The 17634-nt window shown below is 40.3% G+C and overlaps 1 protein-coding gene across 1 annotated transcript in view; it reads left to right on the top strand.

The window, feature by feature from the left end:
• Window positions 1-17634, top strand: part of LOC133018221 (cadherin-18-like) — a 123648-nt gene that overhangs the window by 91963 nt on the left and 14051 nt on the right. The window contains exons 8-9 of the mRNA XM_061084541.1: window positions 10612-10736; window positions 14779-14893. Coding sequence (XP_060940524.1) covers window positions 10612-10736; window positions 14779-14893 — 240 coding nt within the window. The remainder of the gene's footprint in view (window positions 1-10611; window positions 10737-14778; window positions 14894-17634) is intronic.

Raw genomic sequence — 17634 nt, 5'->3', positions numbered from 1 at the left:
GGATTTCAACCACTACCCCCTGTGACTTTGTTTCAAGGTGCTAGATAACCCTTGAAAACAATGTTGTAGGGACATGGGGTGAAATGGGATTGGGCCTTATTATTTAAAGGACTAAAAAAGGTTTTTCTGCAAATTTCTAAATCCAGTGTTTGATAGACAGCAGCTGCGAGGGGTATATCAGTGTTTCTGTTTGATTGACGGTAACTTCAGGGTCATCTGTGTTTGATAGACAGCAGCAGGGAACAATGGACAAACATCGTGTGTCAATGTGGCTACCTCAGTGAGTGCACATTGTGTACACTGGAGCTGTGCCTAAATTCTGTCATAATGCTGCTGTCACAAATCAAACCTGGCTGTTCATTATCAAAACGCGTGAAATTAATTGTCGTTCGCCAGAAAATCTTCTGGCTGCTTTACTCACTTGACATAAAAATGAAAGTTTTAATTTCTAGTGTGTGGCACTCTTTCAAATAACATATTATGCCATCATCAGCGCCACTGAATCCGTTCCCTCCATTTGTGCTGCCATTTTTCACAAATTTGAAATCACATTGAAAATGCAATGGTTGGCCCTTCTCTTCTGTTATGTAGCCAAGATGGCCACTGTTGAGGATGAGAATCGGCAGCATTTCAATCAACTTTTTGACCGTTCTGAGTGAACCATCATGTGACTTAATAGTGCACTGCATGTTGTCAGTGAACACACTATGTAGCATGTCTAGCGTAGCTAGGGTGCAGATTGACTCTCACATAGATCACAATCAACTGAGTGATGAATATGTTTGTTTCTGAATTGCTGTGCCTTGTTCTGCTTTGTGATGGTGATTTGTCAATGCCGGACAAAGATCTCTGATGGATCAAGAATGGTGCTGGATTCATTTTTTTTTAGAGTGATTAGAACATTGTGCTGATCTTTTGTCTGATTCTTTCTTTTAGTTTTGTTTTTAGACCATGCTTGTCTTTGTCGGATAATAGTGGGAATTAGACAGGTCAGGACATACAGGTGAGGCCGAATTTTCTTTTTCACAATTCTTTATTTTGGTTTGGGGTTGTTCGTCGGAGGGATCTTGTTAATTTGGGTAAGAGTAGGAATTTTGTACCTGAAAAGAGACGTTATTTGCTCACTATACTGTCCCATGTAATGTCCTTCCAACAAACACTCCTCAGCTACCAGAGCCCGATTCAGGGAATCTTGGTTGGAGGAGAAGTGAAGTCCCTGAACAAGAATTTCAATAAATAAGTAAATGATAAAAAAGTATTGATGAAGATGTATTACTTTGCTTGCAATGTGGACAATGTGTATGGGAACTGACAAAAAAGGTGGGTGCTATATGATTTGCATCTCTCCAAGGACCTGGGGCTTTGGGGAGACAGACAGCACAATGCAACTGAGGAGAGCTACTGGCTCTGGCCGAGAAGATGGGACAAGGCATAGAGAGCAAGTAACTCTTGAAGTAGGTTAGCAGCAGGCTTTGAGGGAGACGTCCCTGTTCCCTGCAACAAGGACAAGGGCCCAAAACTTCTAAGAGTATTGGTCCCCAGCCAATGACCCTGCAGCTAACAAAGCAGGCACAAGAGGAGGTGTTAAAGGCCTAGAGACCACAGGATGAACAATAACCTGTACAAATTCAAATTTAAACTGATTTATAAGATACATAAAAAAAAGCACAAGCATATCTTACTACGTTACCACAACATATAAGTTCAACAATGTCCCATAACAACAAAATAAGACAAAGATGTAGTAATGCTATTAGTATTTTAAGTACTATTGGTATAAAAGGTTTAAAAGAAGAGAAAGAAGATGTTTAAATACAAAATAAATTAGAACAGGCGCAAGTTAATAAAATACTCCAATAACATAATAAGAAAAAAATACTTGCTCATGGGATTAACTGTCCTTGGCCCATTTCCCAGTCTTCCCTGACTACATCAAAGAATTGTCTTACTCCAATGTAGAAATATCTGTTTATATATAGGCATAACAGGTGTGTGTACATTTTTTCTTAATGCCTGTGGATCTCCCCTGCTCTCACCATTAACATCAGCACAGACTTACATTTGGCTTTGCAGTGGTTTATAGCAGGGAGAAGGAGTAAAGGTCAACTTCACTAGGTATGTAGTTCAGACCGGATAAAAAAGTTCAGCTCCCTTGTGAATTAAGCAGAGAGGAGTGAGAGATTTTTCTAGATGCAGTATCTGACCTTCACCCCTGCCTATTACCTCGGGTCTGATCAGAAAGTGCCGCTCTTGCACTGGAGAGCTGCTCCCAAGATAAAACTACATAAGCCCTCTCTAATGGGATGAGCTGAGAGGCACCCAGAAAGGTAAAGCACAGAGGTTGAGAGGATTTAGAGGAGGAGAGATCACAGCGAGGGAAGAGATGAGGAGATAAGGACAAAGTATGAAACAAGATGTCAGGTTTGCACTTTGAAGTTTGCTTTCCAAGAACTCTATATTTAACCCCTAAGTGTCTAAAGGGGTATGAGAGTAGAGAAAACTCTCTATGTATAATTTCTTTACAGTGAAGCCGTTTTCAGACATGACCTCCGGGTAAAAAGAGTTTACCCAGAGTTGCGTTCACACATATGCACAACGCAGCGGGAGGTTTTCTGCACAGATGCGTTCTCAGCAGCAAAAAATTCTCCGCATTATTTTGCTGACAGAGGCAAGAAGTGACGTATTAACTCTGCAGTGTAGATCACATGCAGTGTTCCCACATCAACTTCTCCTGGATTTCTATGGACTGCATACGACCAGTCCAGGCGGATAAAGTCCGTAGAAAATGTGGAGCGTCTCACTCTGATTTTTGCGTTCACAGATGCACATCCTCTGGAGAAAGTACGGAAGGAACTGCAGAGTCCAGTGCATGTTATCAACCCTAAATTAATTATTCCAGTATTAATAAATCATATACCACTTATGGGGTTGGGAAAGGCCTTGTTCTTAGTTTTCAAAAAAGGCCACAATGTCTGGTGTTACAGATAGATATGGCTGCATGTAACTTTTATCATAAATCTACACCCACTAGTAAACATACTATTGTTTATCAATATACTATTATTATGACATGACATTTCATTTAGCTGACGCTTTTATCGAAAGCAACTTACAATAAGTGCATGCAACCCTGAGGGTACAAGCCAAAAACAACAAGAATCAAGAAAGTACAGTTTCTTTAAAAAAAAGCAAGGTACAAAGTGCTATAAGTAAGTGCTCCTAAATTGTTAGTTATTAATTTGTATTCAAGGTGTGAGGTGTGTTTTTAGTTTGCGACAGAAGATGTGCAAGCTTTCTGCCGAGGGATGTCCATGGGGAGCTCGTTCCACCATTTAGGAGCCAGAACAGCAAACAGTCGTGATTTTGTTGAGTGTTTAGCTTGCAGTGAGGGAGCAACAAGCCGATTGGCCAAAGCAGAGCGGAGTGAACGGGCTGAGGTGTAATGTTTGACCATGTCCTGGATGTAGACTGGACCTGATCCGTTCGCAGCACGGTACGAAGGTACTAAAGTTTTGAAACAGATGCGAGCAGCCACTGGTAGCCAGTGAAGGGAGCGGATGTGCGGAGTAGTGTGAGTGAATTTAGGCTGGTTAAAAATCAGTCGAGCTGCTGCATTCTGGATGAGCTGCAGAATTGTCAACTTTTGTGTTATTTCGCCGCCTGAAAGAGATTAATAAATCAACTGGATAGGGTCACTGGATTTCCCTCAACGATAAGTCATAGTGCATTGCTTATGTTTAAGTTTTGGGCTAGGTAATAGTTAGAGGCATTGAACATGTGCCTCTTTGTAAGTATGGTGAAAAATGGCACAACAATTTCATTGTATTGCATACATTGTAGTGTTTTACAGATATTTGTCAGGAATCAAGACATCCAGTTTTAACAGGAATGTCTGTCATTGTACCCAGGGCCAAAAAAACAGGTTAATTCAGCCATGTTGATCAAACCAGATAAGAAAAACTAAATAACACGAATTCTGATGTCCCCCAGTAATTCTATTGAGGTTTGCAATCCAGGCTGTATTTCCAATCTTTCCTTCTTTAAGTTTGTTATGCCTACACTCTCGAGAGATAATGAAGGAATTAAATCTCTGGACGATTCGATTAGGGTAAAGAAAATCAAACTATAAAATGTCCCCTTCATTAGACATTATAGTCGTGGTGGCAGCATATTATTATCAAACGTATTATCACTGTGTGTCGTCTCCTTCTGGTCAGCGGTGTGTGAGATATTGAATGTGACAGATGACTGAACAAACAAATGGAAGTTACAGACCCCACCCATTGTGAAGGAGATATGAAACATCACAATCGAAATGAAAGAGAAAATTGACAGATGAGATCTTGATGACTTGACAGTGAAATTGCTGTTGAGAAACTTGTGGTGCTCATGCAGGCAACGCGTTTGAACACGACCCGCAAATGTTCACCGGTTCTCCTTCAGGCTGAAGTCACTGCAGTTGCTGCGTTGTACCTGTTGTGGAAATTCTGGCCAGTTGTGGGTCCATGAGACCATCCAGAGATGCACAAAGCTTAAGGAACTGCTCTGTCTTCTGTAGGAGCTGCCTCTGGATAACTGCTATTTTCATCTTTGCCTGCAGTGCTGATCTTTGTGTTACCTCGAGTCTCCAATCACTGCTTAGTGGTGTCAATCAAATCTGTCACAGTATCATAGCGGTAAACATTGTCCTTTTTAATGCAATTTCTATATTGCTTTGTATGCATATAAACTGGAGCTTTAACTTAAGTTTTAACTGAACTTTAAAAAATATAAATATTTTAAAAAGCACATAAAAGCCCTCTGCAGAGCCTGGACTATTTTAATAATGTCCCTATATTCCATTTTGACCCAGTCGTGATTCATATTTGCCTTCCACTCTGACACATTTTTCATTGACTCGAAATATAAAACATTATTACAGATTTTTTTAATTAACACTCACTATGTTAACTGCATTAGGTGAATAAAACATGAGTGAAGAGTAAATGAACAACAAAAATATATATTTAAATAAGCATGGACTGATCTAATTGAGGTGGAACTTAATTAACTCATTAAGTCCCATCGTATTATAGAAGGAGACAGTTTAAAAGGAGACTAGTTGGCATGGATGTAAAAAAGTTTCACACTTTTCTATGCGTGAAACATACCATCAGAAATGAAATCTATTTAACACTTTTCTTAAGGCTGCTGCACACTAGAGGATAATCGGGCACTTTTAGGACCTGATGTACTCCTGATAATGGCGGATGTGTTCCCATCCGGAGGTCGGCTGGTGCAGATTATCTGCAAAAATAAATACCAAAATATCAAACATGTTTAAATTTATGATAATCGGCTCAAACAGAATCCCACAATAAATAGTAGATGGTCTGTATTTAAAAAGCGCTTTTCTAGTCTTGCTGAACACTCAAAGCCCTTTCTTTACAGTACAGTTTATTGCCATTCACACAAACATTCATACAGTTCATCTATGGGCAGCATTTTTCAATGAGGGGTTCAGTATTTTGCCCAAGGATCCTTCGAAATGCAGATGGGGAAGACTGGGATAGAACGACCGCTCTACCCCCTCAGCCACAGCAATAGCCAATGAGTGCAAGCTCAGCGGGAAGCGCCACAAACTGGATGTTGCGTATAGCCAGTGTTGGGAAGGATACTTTCAAAACGTATTCCGTTACAGAATACAGAATACATGCCCAAAAATGTAATCTGTAACGTATTCCATTACATTAACTAATCTGAGTAACGTATTCTGAATACTTGGAATACTTCCGGTTTGTATTGCATTTTTTAAGTATATGATTGCGGCGTTGTTATAGTCAGTGGAGCAGCAGCAGTTTAAACTCTCTCTCCACCGATGCTGCGGGCCAGCTGGATGTCCGGCTCCCATCCACTCCCACCTCTGTGACGGTCCCACTGGAGGCTGAAGCCCCCATATTGATGACATATTTTATATGATATAAATGATAAAACATGCATCCCATAGTTTGTATTCCCCTTCTGTTGTCCTGGAGATTTAAATTTACCAATTTGACCGATCACATTATTAAATGCCCCCCTCTGCCCATCCACTACAGACACACAAGCAGTCATAAAGATAAAAAGAGAGGGGGGGGGCGGAGAATACGTAATTTACCCTCGACACCCGACATTGAACGGAGCAAACAGCGGAGAAGTTCTTGAAGATGGATGACATTAAATTGGGACGCTTTTGCAGTTAATGTTGGAGCAACAAGTGACCATATGCTTTTATACTACTGGGTCAACGGGTGATATTATCAGCGTCCCTTCAGCGTCCGGTGTGAACCCGGCGTGCCTCGCTGGTCTCCTGCAGAGCCATGACAGCGGAGCTCTGGGAGCGCAGGTCGGTCTTCTCTCACCAGGTGCTGGAAGGGCAGCTTGCGGATCAGCAGCTCCGTAGATTTCTGGTAGCGACGGAACTCTCTCAGAGCCTCGGTCCCGGGCCTGTAACGGTCCCGAGCCGGTAGGGGTGGGGCTTCTTCACGCCGCCGGGTCCGGGCGCTCTTACGGCAGCCCTGGTCTCCAGCTGCTTCCTGGGGGCTTTGCCTCTGGTGGATTTACGAGACAGTGATTAAACTCGTGAAACAGAGAAGTACCGTCATGTAATCCACTGATTTCAACAATGTAACTGTATTCTGAATACCATCTATTTAATTTGTAACTGTAACGGAATACAGTTACTCATAATTTGTATTCTAAATACGTAACGCCGTTACATGTATTCCGTTACTCCCCAACACTGCGTATAGCTGCGACTATAGGCAAGTGTAGCCTCTTTTTAAGGGTGCTCAAGTCAGTCCATCTTTGGGTTTCAAATATATTGAATTAATAAATTGCTCATGTTGGGATGCTTCAATTTTACTTGAGGCATTTGAACTCTGCAAATCTGTCTGTTTTGTCTAAGATAAAACATGAACTTGCTTAGACAGTAAAGATGTTAGCTGTGGCAAAAAGCCTTTTAAAAAAACATATATACGACCATGCAGACCATCTGGTTGACAGCACAGAGAGGATGATAAAGAGACAGACAAAGAGAAAAAGCAGGATGGACTGAGAGCAAGAACCAGGTGAGAAAGTATTAGCTATTGTTTTGCCCAGTCGGTACCAAGGACTTATTAATGATTTTACGCTGCTACACACTTGTATACTGTTTTCAACTCTGGCTTCTCCCCAACCTCATCTTACATTTATTTTTAATGGAAGTATGTTTGCTTTATTTATGACCAGATCACTAGTATATATATATTTTCTATTTCAAAACAATATCCCAATAGGGTATTGGGTTGTATTGCGGCCATACAATGCTGGCTAGACCAGATGTGGCTCTGGAGGTACACTGGCTCGTCAGTTAACCTGAGGTTGGCAGTTTGATGCTCGTATTCCCCATTCTGAAAGCCAAAGTGTCCTTATGCTAGATACTGAACCCCGAATTGCTCCAATGTCTGTGATGACAGTGTATTTGTGATCTGACCATTTACCATCTACAGTACACTGACCACTGAATGAGAAGAGCCTTGTTACATCAGAGCCTTGGGTTAGCCTCCCCAGTCTGTAGTTAGGTTTAGACAACACATTTAGGTTCAGAATAATTTCTATAAGTATTATAAAATATCCTCAGTAAATATGTCAATTCAGCCCTGCAGAAAGAGCCCACATACAACTTGTTTTCGTAAAGGACATTAATTGATTAGAAGAGAGACATTCTTGGGTATGGAGGTGTTGAAGGGATCAACGTTCTATGCACAGCTCTATAAAGAAAAGTGTTGAAATATTTTTGGTTCATTTTTAAACTCTCCGCCATAGTGTGATGATAAACTGAGCTGTTGAAGGCTCTATTTATAAAATCTATCGCCATGGTCTAAAGATATCCCAGTGTCTGTATTTAATATCTCTTAATTAATCATGGGTTTGTTCTGGGTGTTACATGCAATAAACCAATCCATCTACCTTTCCTTTTAATAGCTAGGTATGCTTTGGTTTGACAGGTGGTAAGAGAGAAGGCGTCTCTGCTGAGGACACAGGTCTGTTTAAACACTGGTGTATTGGCACAATTGGTCAAACAACTGGCTAGTTTCAATCCTCATTTCTGCTGCGTGTCCGTATTTCGATAATGTGCTCTTATAATAACAGAGACATATCGTGTTGATGACTTTGTGGTGTATTTTAGCTGATAACTCTTTTGAACATGGTCATAAACCACGATGACATGTTACCATCTTCAGTGTTGATTCTCAAACTCTTACACTCGTTAAACACTATCCCAGATGGTATGGAATGTATGCGTTAACTCTCTCCCCCAGAGAATACTTTCGACCTGTACAATGAAGACGCCTTACACTACAAGATACTAAACATGTCCTTATTTAGGCTGAAGACCCTGTTGTGTGATGTAATGTTATCTCTAGGTTTGGGGTCCCACCTCCAACCTATAAAACATCTTGCCCGGCAGGGGCAAGTCAGACTTCACCATTTGGCTGTGTGATTTCTCCGAGTCTCTAGAGCTCGTCCTGACCTGTACTACTTTGTTTAATAAACATCATTTTACTTGTAAGTACTGGGTCCGCGGTCCTTCCCTTCATCATCAACTTCTACAACAACACGGCGACCTCTCGGCCGACCAGAATATACGTCAACTTCACACCAGGTTTTTGTTGGTGTAAAGTGAAAACACTTTTCACCTCCTCAAGAGAACAATGCATCAACGTGCACCTGACCATAACTCATTTTAAAACAAACATCCCCATTGGTCCTCGAGTACAAGGGTATTCTGTGCTGAACTGGAAATGGATGACTGAGTCAGTCTGAAACCAGCAAAGACACTTGCATCGCCCTCCGCACCACATTGGGCCAGATGTAAGTTCAAGTTCCTCCAGGGTTCTCTTCTGCAGCGTTTTTGCTTTTCATCTTGACTGATGGTCTACATTATGTCTCTTGGTGTGCTGTACCTGGTTTTCGGCACTGGTCCTTTGTGTGGAAACAATCTATTATTTGTCAGGACAGAAAACTGTGGTGTTGGAGCCTTAAAGTAGATGTAATGACAAATGTCCAGGCTTCAAGAGGAAGCATTTTTTATATTATTTGAGGTGATCATGAAAAAACTGTTGCCATTATACACAAATACACTTTCTAATGTGTATGAAATGGATGAGGAGGTACTGTTGTTGTGAGGGAATCCCAAACCTTTTATCCAAAAAGTTCTGTGTATTTTGATTAATTAGTCCCTCTTTGTTAGGGGACATAAATGTTAGATACATACATTTTTAACACTAAAACCACAGGGCCTTATGATTAATGGGTCACCAACATAGAGTATTTGCCATCTGTTCTTTCTCATTTGCACGTTGTAGGGTGTTTTATGTTTTTTTTGGGAGAGCCTTTTCAGTAATTATGTATCACCTCGTCCACATCTGGATCTCCTCCAAACTGTTTGTGCTCTGGAAAACTAGTGGTCTTTTTTAAATTACACATGATTATAATCTACTGTACATTATGGTAATGGAATGGCCTTTGAGCACCAGACGAGGTCCATGTAGAGGATTATATAATGAGCTCATTGACTCAATGAAAGGCTTCAGACATTACCCAGGTGATCTTTGTACAGTCAATTACATCATAACTGCCGCACAAATAAAATGTGCCACATCAACATCAATCAATCTTTATATATCCCAAGTGTTTATTTTTTCAAAAGCAATTTAAAATATTTGATTCTCCATCATCCTCTCTTTTTCAAATCAATTCGTTTTCAGTTTGTTGCTGCTTTTTTAGTCAAATGAGACTTTGATTTCATTTCGTGCATGGAAGACTTTATTCTCATAATTTTTCTGTCTTTTTCTAATGTAGGCATTTTGTCTGCTCTCTGAAATCATAATGATTATTAATTGTGTAGGAATTTCCAATTATTTATTTGAAAAGCTTTTTTTATGTTTTGTTAAAATAAACAAACTTTCTTACATTGGTATGTCAGGTTACAGAAGTCTCTTACCTGACATCTGTTAGTTATTTTTCTCTCAATTGAAGCAATGCATGATGGTAAATATTGCTTGCTTAGTGGCCATCGGTTGTAAACTACTTTTCATTGAGTCCATTATATAGGTTATAATAATTCTTACTAAACATTTGGTAATGAAAACTCACTTTAAAGCATATCGTAATAGAGAAATAGATAAAGATATAAAGATAGAGATTTTACCATGTCGATTTTTGCATTGCAGATTCAAAGATATACTTCTGTTGGTGAGAGTCATGTTAGTCTGGTTTATGTTAATGATCTCATTGACCTTGGTTTTTATGTGTACTGTTAAATACAGCGGGTCTCTTCTGAAGGGCAGGATTTTCCTCAGATCATATCCCATTGTTTATATACAGTGAGTGAATCTGCAGAACAAGAAAGAGCTTCTTTAAAACACATCCTGGAAAATGTACCCTGTAAAACCAATTCGAAGTTCAGAACACTATCTTTATCATGGACAGCTCATATAGAAAAACTGCACCCTTACTCCCATTGTCAATAGGAGACAGACATCTCTTTTCTTTGGCAATACAGAAGTGATTCAGCAGCAAATGCCTGTTTCTTGTGTTCATTTTCAGATAACCCTCGTATGGTGAGTCATGTCCCTGTCACCATCCAGGTCCTGGACATCAATGACAACGTTCCGTCCATCTCTGGTAGCAGCAGTGCTGTCATAGTGTGTACGAGCACCAAGAATGGACAGGTACGTTGCTGATTTAAGGAGAAAAATAGGTGTTTGGTTTACACAGATAATGTAAATTTCTTAAAATCTGATCATTAGCAGTAAGGAAACATTATTTATTCTTTTTAACACTTTGAGAACCTGCTTATGTGAGTGAAAAGGAATTCACATCTTGTTTGTCTTCATTTTAACATCGACTATGGGGTGAGTAGGACAAATCTGACCTGAAAATTCCCAAACTCACTGGAGGCAAAGTCCCAGGGGACATCTGTAGTGCACATCATCTCTGCCACGATGTTTCACTTCAATAACACCTCACAGCCTTGGTAAAAGCATAACACGTGTTACATAAGAGAATGTGTGGTGTGAACCTGGATTCAAAAGTCTTGTGAGTTGTGTGGCATGATTTATTTCTTCTTTTTCACTTTAAGGGCCAATCTGTCCATCTTGCTCCCCAGGTGACATGTTGTTCATTCTAATCTTCATTATGCTGAGACTGTGGCTTGTATGGATCCAGATGTAGTTATACCTTAAAGATTCTGAGAAGAAGACACCAAACAGCCGAAGTCATGCTGTAGCCTCGGTGTGATAAATAAGGGGGCAGGCACAGCCACGTCCCCATCAAACAAGTCACTGTGCTGAAATGTATTCCACACATAGCTACAGCAGCTCAGCTTGTTGTGTTGTGATTATATGATGTCATGTCATGGGATTTCACAATGTAGGTGTCATTAGTTAGATAAAAGTATGTATATACTGTATATATAGGCATGTATATATGGGTGTGTATGAAAATTGTTCCTCAGAAAAGCAAAATATTCCCTGCTGAGAAACAATGACTGATCCTTTAAAAAAAAAAAAAAAAAAATGTATTTGGACTGTGACCTGTTTGAGATATCTTCAGTAGGAACTGACGTCTTTAGACTGAAAACCCCTAACGGACACTGAGAGACGGAACAACACATAATTAGCTTTGGATGCACACCCAGACTTATCTTTGGGCATAGGTACACTGAAGAATCACCTTGACCATGAAGATTAAGGTACAGCCTTACAGCATGATCTGAGGGAACAAGCCCAAATTCAGGGTTAACTCCCGGTCCTGTCTTCCTCTCTGAGTTGATGTACAGCATGAAGGAATTGAAACATATAGTTGCAGGTCAAGTTGACTCTGCCGAAAAGGAAACGTCTCAACAGAACTCAGTTATGTTCATCCCTCAAACACACAAACATACAAATACAAAGTAGAGCACATAAGACAATAATAAAACCACATTCCTCTGCTCTCCCTCTCTCTCTCACGCACACACACACACACACACCCTGGCAAACACTCACTAATGTTGATCTGTAGCCTTTCTGTTGTGTGTCTGACACCATCAGTGGGGGATTTATCAGCTGAGCTGCAGACTTTGCAGCTTCTTGGACCCATAAATTATTCAGACTGTGGAGCGTGCTGATGCTTCCGCTGCTGGGCCAGATAGCAGCAAAGACGTTCATATTAAAACCTAAACGCGAGCCTGCCTCCCTGACACCCCCTCATCCCCGCCACCTCCCCGCCACCCTCTCCGCTCCAGAGCAGGCCCACTTTGAACCAGCAATGATAAAACACCTTTTTTTCTTGTGCAAATCACAACCGCACAGTATCTGCATCACGCCAACTCCTACACTCACATGTGTACACACAAAGGTGACCCATGACACCCGCTCCCACTGTCTTTTATGTGTCGCCCTTTCTTTTTATCTGTCTGCCGCCTTCCTGCTTTTAGAGCAAATCCAAGCTCCAGAGTGCTTGTTTCCAGCGCATGCACTATATAATCATTTAGCTTGGCCACAGGCACATGCTTAGCACAGTCAGTGTCAAGGGACGGTTCTTTTCGCTACACTGCTGGTATTGCAATAAATTGACACAAGGAAATGTTCATGCTTGGCACATCAATCTGGTATGACAAATTTCTGCTGCTGCATTTGGGGATTCACTTGTCTACTACATTTGCATAATTGGTTTCAAAGTGATGAGACTGGCTGTTTAGGTTGTGGGGCATACAGTACATTTAATATGCATCTCTTGTGTGCTGTAAGTACAAGCACACGAGTGGCAGTCACAAGTCTAAGGGCTCAGAATGCAAAGCATCATTTTAGATTTCCACGTTTCTTTTTTTAACATATGTACTCTTGAGAAATGTCATGTAGAGGAATGTGACTGAAGTACTAAAGATTTATTTCACTCTGATAATGTTAATAATATTATATTTATTAGTAGTAGTATAATCTGTGAAACTTAGAATTGTAGGGTTTTATTACAATAGTATGAGTGCTTCATATCGACACTGTGAGTGGGACCCCTCCCATGGAGTCTGCCATGTTGCACCACGTTTATACAGTAGCCTGTAGTGGACAAATCAAATACTGGTTCCAAAGGGGGCCTTTCACATTCTTATATTACCAGTAGGCTAATGTTAGCTTCCTTTCGACATGCAGTAATCTCCAGATATTCTGCTGACATCCTCCAAAGGGGCAGAACTTCGGACCTTCTCCGGAGTTTTACCATCCAGCCCACTAGACTCTGGAGCATGTCTGAAGGAGCCTATGTTAGAATACAGCAGGAGATCCTCTGGAGGATTCACTGCAGCAATCAGGCATTTTGATTACAAACACATGACGGACACAAATATGAAAGTTTGCTTGAGATATGCAGCGTCACGACTAAAAGCCATTCAATTCTACCCGAGAAATTTGGATAAAAACTCCTCTGAAAGGATCATCCAATAAATAGATTAACATAAATATGGCAAGCTGTAAGCAGGCAGCCTCCCTCTAAGTTCCCCTCCGTCTTCCACTTGTGCTGACATCACATAGAGGCAAAACCCAATGAGCTGAACTCAGATTTGGGGATTTAAATTCGAAAGCGTCAGTTGAAAAGTTAGGTCAAAACACAACTAGAACAAGTTATCTGTATTCATGCTGGTGCTGATTTTGATCTGTGGGTAAAACCTTCTTATTAAACTGTCAGAGGCTGATGGGTTTTGCTTGTCTTGAGCCGTCTGGAAATAAGGCTTTAAATGCTTCTTGAATCCATGGTCTCTGTACAACAAAACGTGATCTTTAACTAAGAGGCAGGGCAATAAGGAGATGAAATGATAGAGCAGATGATAGTTATATGGTAATTAGATGTGGGGAAATGTTGTGTTCTGTTTGCTAGAGCAGAGTTGAGGCAGGCGACACTAGAGCAGAATGAAAGAAGAGACAAAAGACATGGGCAGAATGAAAAATAACTATGAGATATATTGAGGCTGCAACAGGCCGGTTTGCATTTGTGAGTGTGGTGAGGGGATGTCAGTCCAGGACAGGTGGGTACAAGGCTTGGGGGGGGTCATCACAGTATATTGGTAGAAAAAAAAAACTAATACTGTGAATCAAGCTGGATGATTTATCTAAGTTCTGAGAGTTGGGCTTAAGAATGGTGAAAAACCCTTGATTGTAAACCCAGTGAAGTATATTGCAGCCCTCACCCAAAATGCAGACTCACTGCTAATTCACAATAACCACAGACAAACCAAACAGCAGCTCCACGTAATGCTCAAAATTTAGATGTACATCTACTAGTTTACTTTGCATTTTAAGCCAATGCAATAGAGGACATTTGTTTTTCTTTCAGATGCAAAATGTATAATTAAATTTTTGTTCAGTAAAAATACTTTAGTATTCTTTACTGTCAACAGGAGACTGATGAAAGACGTATCACCTTATTGGCTACAACTTTTCCATCAGCTGCAGTTCTTTGATTCCTAAAAGACACCATGAACAAACCTTTTCACTAAATTGGATGATTACCATGTTGAGGCTGTGCGATATTAATGCATATTTTGCCTTATGCTGTGTAAATGAAAAACTAAAACTAATTAACGTCTTTTTTTTTGTTTAATAGACTCAAGAAATGACAAGAGGTCAAACTGTTTCCCTCTCTTTTTCTTACCAACATTCACCCCTAATTCTCTTTACTTTCTTTCTGTCTTTTTGTGAAGTTTTCATGTTTTATTTTTCTCTGTGTGTTTCTCATCAGGTGATTCAAACTATCCGAGCAACAGATCTGGACAACTTTGCGAATGGAAAGTTCTCCTTCTATGTGCCTGCTGAGCAGCCAGTTGATCGGAATTTTACCGTGAAGGACAATGGAGGTAAGACTTTGGTAAACAGGCAGGTGATTTAACATACAATATACAGTCAGTTATGAGTAATAACATGTTATAGCTGCAGTACAGTAATACAGTCAGTACAAAGTAACACTTTATATTAAGGTATACTTATTCACCATTTACTAGTTTCTAATTAGGAGCATACTGGGTCTTTATTAGCCAGTATAAAGCACTAATTGTTTTAATCTAAATAACTCTTCAATAAAGTGTAACCTTATGTAATAAACACACACATTAATAATGTCATGTAACTCAACATTAAATCAGAACTGAGTTCATATGGTTGCATGCCAAAGTGTCCTTGGGCAAGATACTGAACCCCAAACAGCCCTTCTCATAGATAAATTGCTGCACATAGATGCACTGTATGAATGTGTGTGAATGTAAAAGTGCACTGTAAAGCGCATTGAGTTGTGTAATGGTTGGAGAAAGATTGTGCTTTCAGTTAAAGGTTAATGAAGTCTACACTGTATGTCTTCAAGTAGCTGCAGACTTTTCTGTATAAAACCAAGAACATGATCTCTCTAGAAGGATTCTGTGTGGACAGAAGCAGGACAAAGTTGATGCTGCTTCAGTTAATGAGTTGGATTAACAGTTGATGTACACACATGGAATATAATGACTCTGAACATATTAGTTTTACATTCAGTCTCAACATCTTGTGACTTATCTGAAAAAGTGTAACTGCACTCTAAAATGTAACTTTTGATCCGTAAACTAAATTTGACTGTGCTTTGCCGAAACACAATAATACTGATTTTGATATCACTTTTATCGGCACATCTGTTAATAAAAAAAATAGATTTATGGGTTCAAAACAGTTCATAGCGCCACTTAGTGTTTGAAACTATCTTTGACCTTGCAGGGCCGGTGCAAAGGAGGGTATCCCCCCCTTGCCACTGGTGACCACTGGAAAGCTGTGTTGTTTTTCGATTCTATGCTAAAACTCATAAACCACCACATTGTCTACGATTTAGAGACATTTTCCCTCTCCTGCCCCTTGATTGTCTCTCTTACACTCTCACACTATTTAAACCATTGGCTAAGACAGCGGCCTGTGCTGGTGGTTCAAACTGTTTGCTGTGATCGTGGTCTTGACGGTCAGGAAACTCCGGAGGGGAGAAGCCTCTACTATTGTCGTAAAAGGTTGTGTTTGTGTGCTGCTACCGGAGTTGTCGTTCATAGTTAGACAACCTACATTATCATGATGTCAAAGCTAAAACCGAACTCCAGAGAACCTGTGTGGAGAACTTACAGACGATCAATCAGTTCTAAGCCTTTCCCTCTGGATATGATGCATAGGATTAAGGCCGAACTGTTTACTCTTGGTTTCATCATACAGAGACTCTCACTGTCTTGCAGTCCTTCAGCTTGTTTGTGAACTGTCAGAGAGGAGAGGCGTCCATCTGGCCACTCTGCCTTGCAGCCCATTGTTGGGTTCTTATTCCCCTCACTTACCAAACCCCTTCTCCACTGTTTTGGCAAAGCAGCCTAAGCTCTATTCTAATAAGAATTATGGAGGCCACTGAGGCTTTGTTTTTGCTCTGATACTGATTGTCAGCTGTGAACAGTGTTTCGACAGATTGTGTGTCTTTCCAATTAATAGAATCTACCACAGTTTGACTGCAACCAAGGTGAAACATCTCAAAGATGATCAAGAGAAATGGAAGCATATGGTTTGACTACTTCTGGTATGTGATATTTCAGTTTTTCCCTTTGAATACATTTGCATAAAATTCCATTTCATTATAGGGTATTGAGCACAGATTGATAAGGCGGAAATGCATTTAAATTCATTTGGCACAAGACTGCAAAATAAAGCAATGTGAATCTAAATATGTTCATGAGCAGACAATAGATTTATCAGGTTGACACATGATTTTAACACAAAGTAATGCACTGTTGTGAGTTTGTTGGATATGTAAATAGGACACATTTAGGAAGTTTGCCATAACAACTTTCTCTGGTGAAAACAGGTTGTGTGTTGGAGTTTGCTCTTCTACCCTCATGTGGCCCACTACACCCATAGAACACCACAAACGTCTGAGTCTCAGACAGTGTTGTCATGGATACAAAAAACATTGATCTGTCTTCATTACTCCCGTTGAGTGTGGGATGACAGACCATACAGTCAGATAGCATTTCCGCTCTCCCAATCTCCCCTGTGCTCTGGTGGGTTTGCTTTTCTGATGCGTTTTTTTCGAGGGAATTTCTTCTCTCCACAGTCACCAAAGTACTTGCTCATTGTGGGAACTGTTTGGTTCCTCTGCTATTTTTATGGATGTACAGTGCCTTGGGATTGTGTAAATTATGATTTGGGGCTATACAAATAATTGCCATTAATGGTTTAACACACCAATTTGAGATCAATCTGCTAAATGATGCAATCTGGGTAATTGTAAGTAATGTTGTGTCAAAGACTGATTTGAATAAAAGGGTGATATCTGTCGTTCTGCTGCATCGACTTTTATCCGTAATATGTGTCTGACAATGTTGCAGGAGCCTGAATCCAATCTGGTGGATTGCTCTACCCTAAGCATGGTTCACACATGAACTCTGAAGAATGTCCGCACAATTGGGTCCGGCCTTAATCTGTACCCACTGTCACGGTCGAATGAAATGTCTTCAGAAGTTTCACTCTTAATCACTAGTATTATAAACTTAATAAGATTCACTGTAAGGAGTAGTACTGCATAACGACATACACACATTTGGTTTGGCAC

This window comes from Limanda limanda, chromosome 13 (genome assembly GCF_963576545.1).
Source record: "Limanda limanda chromosome 13, fLimLim1.1, whole genome shotgun sequence".
NCBI classification, from domain to species: Eukaryota; Metazoa; Chordata; class Actinopteri; order Pleuronectiformes; family Pleuronectidae; genus Limanda; species Limanda limanda.
This window is presented reverse-complemented; position numbering and strand designations above follow the sequence as displayed.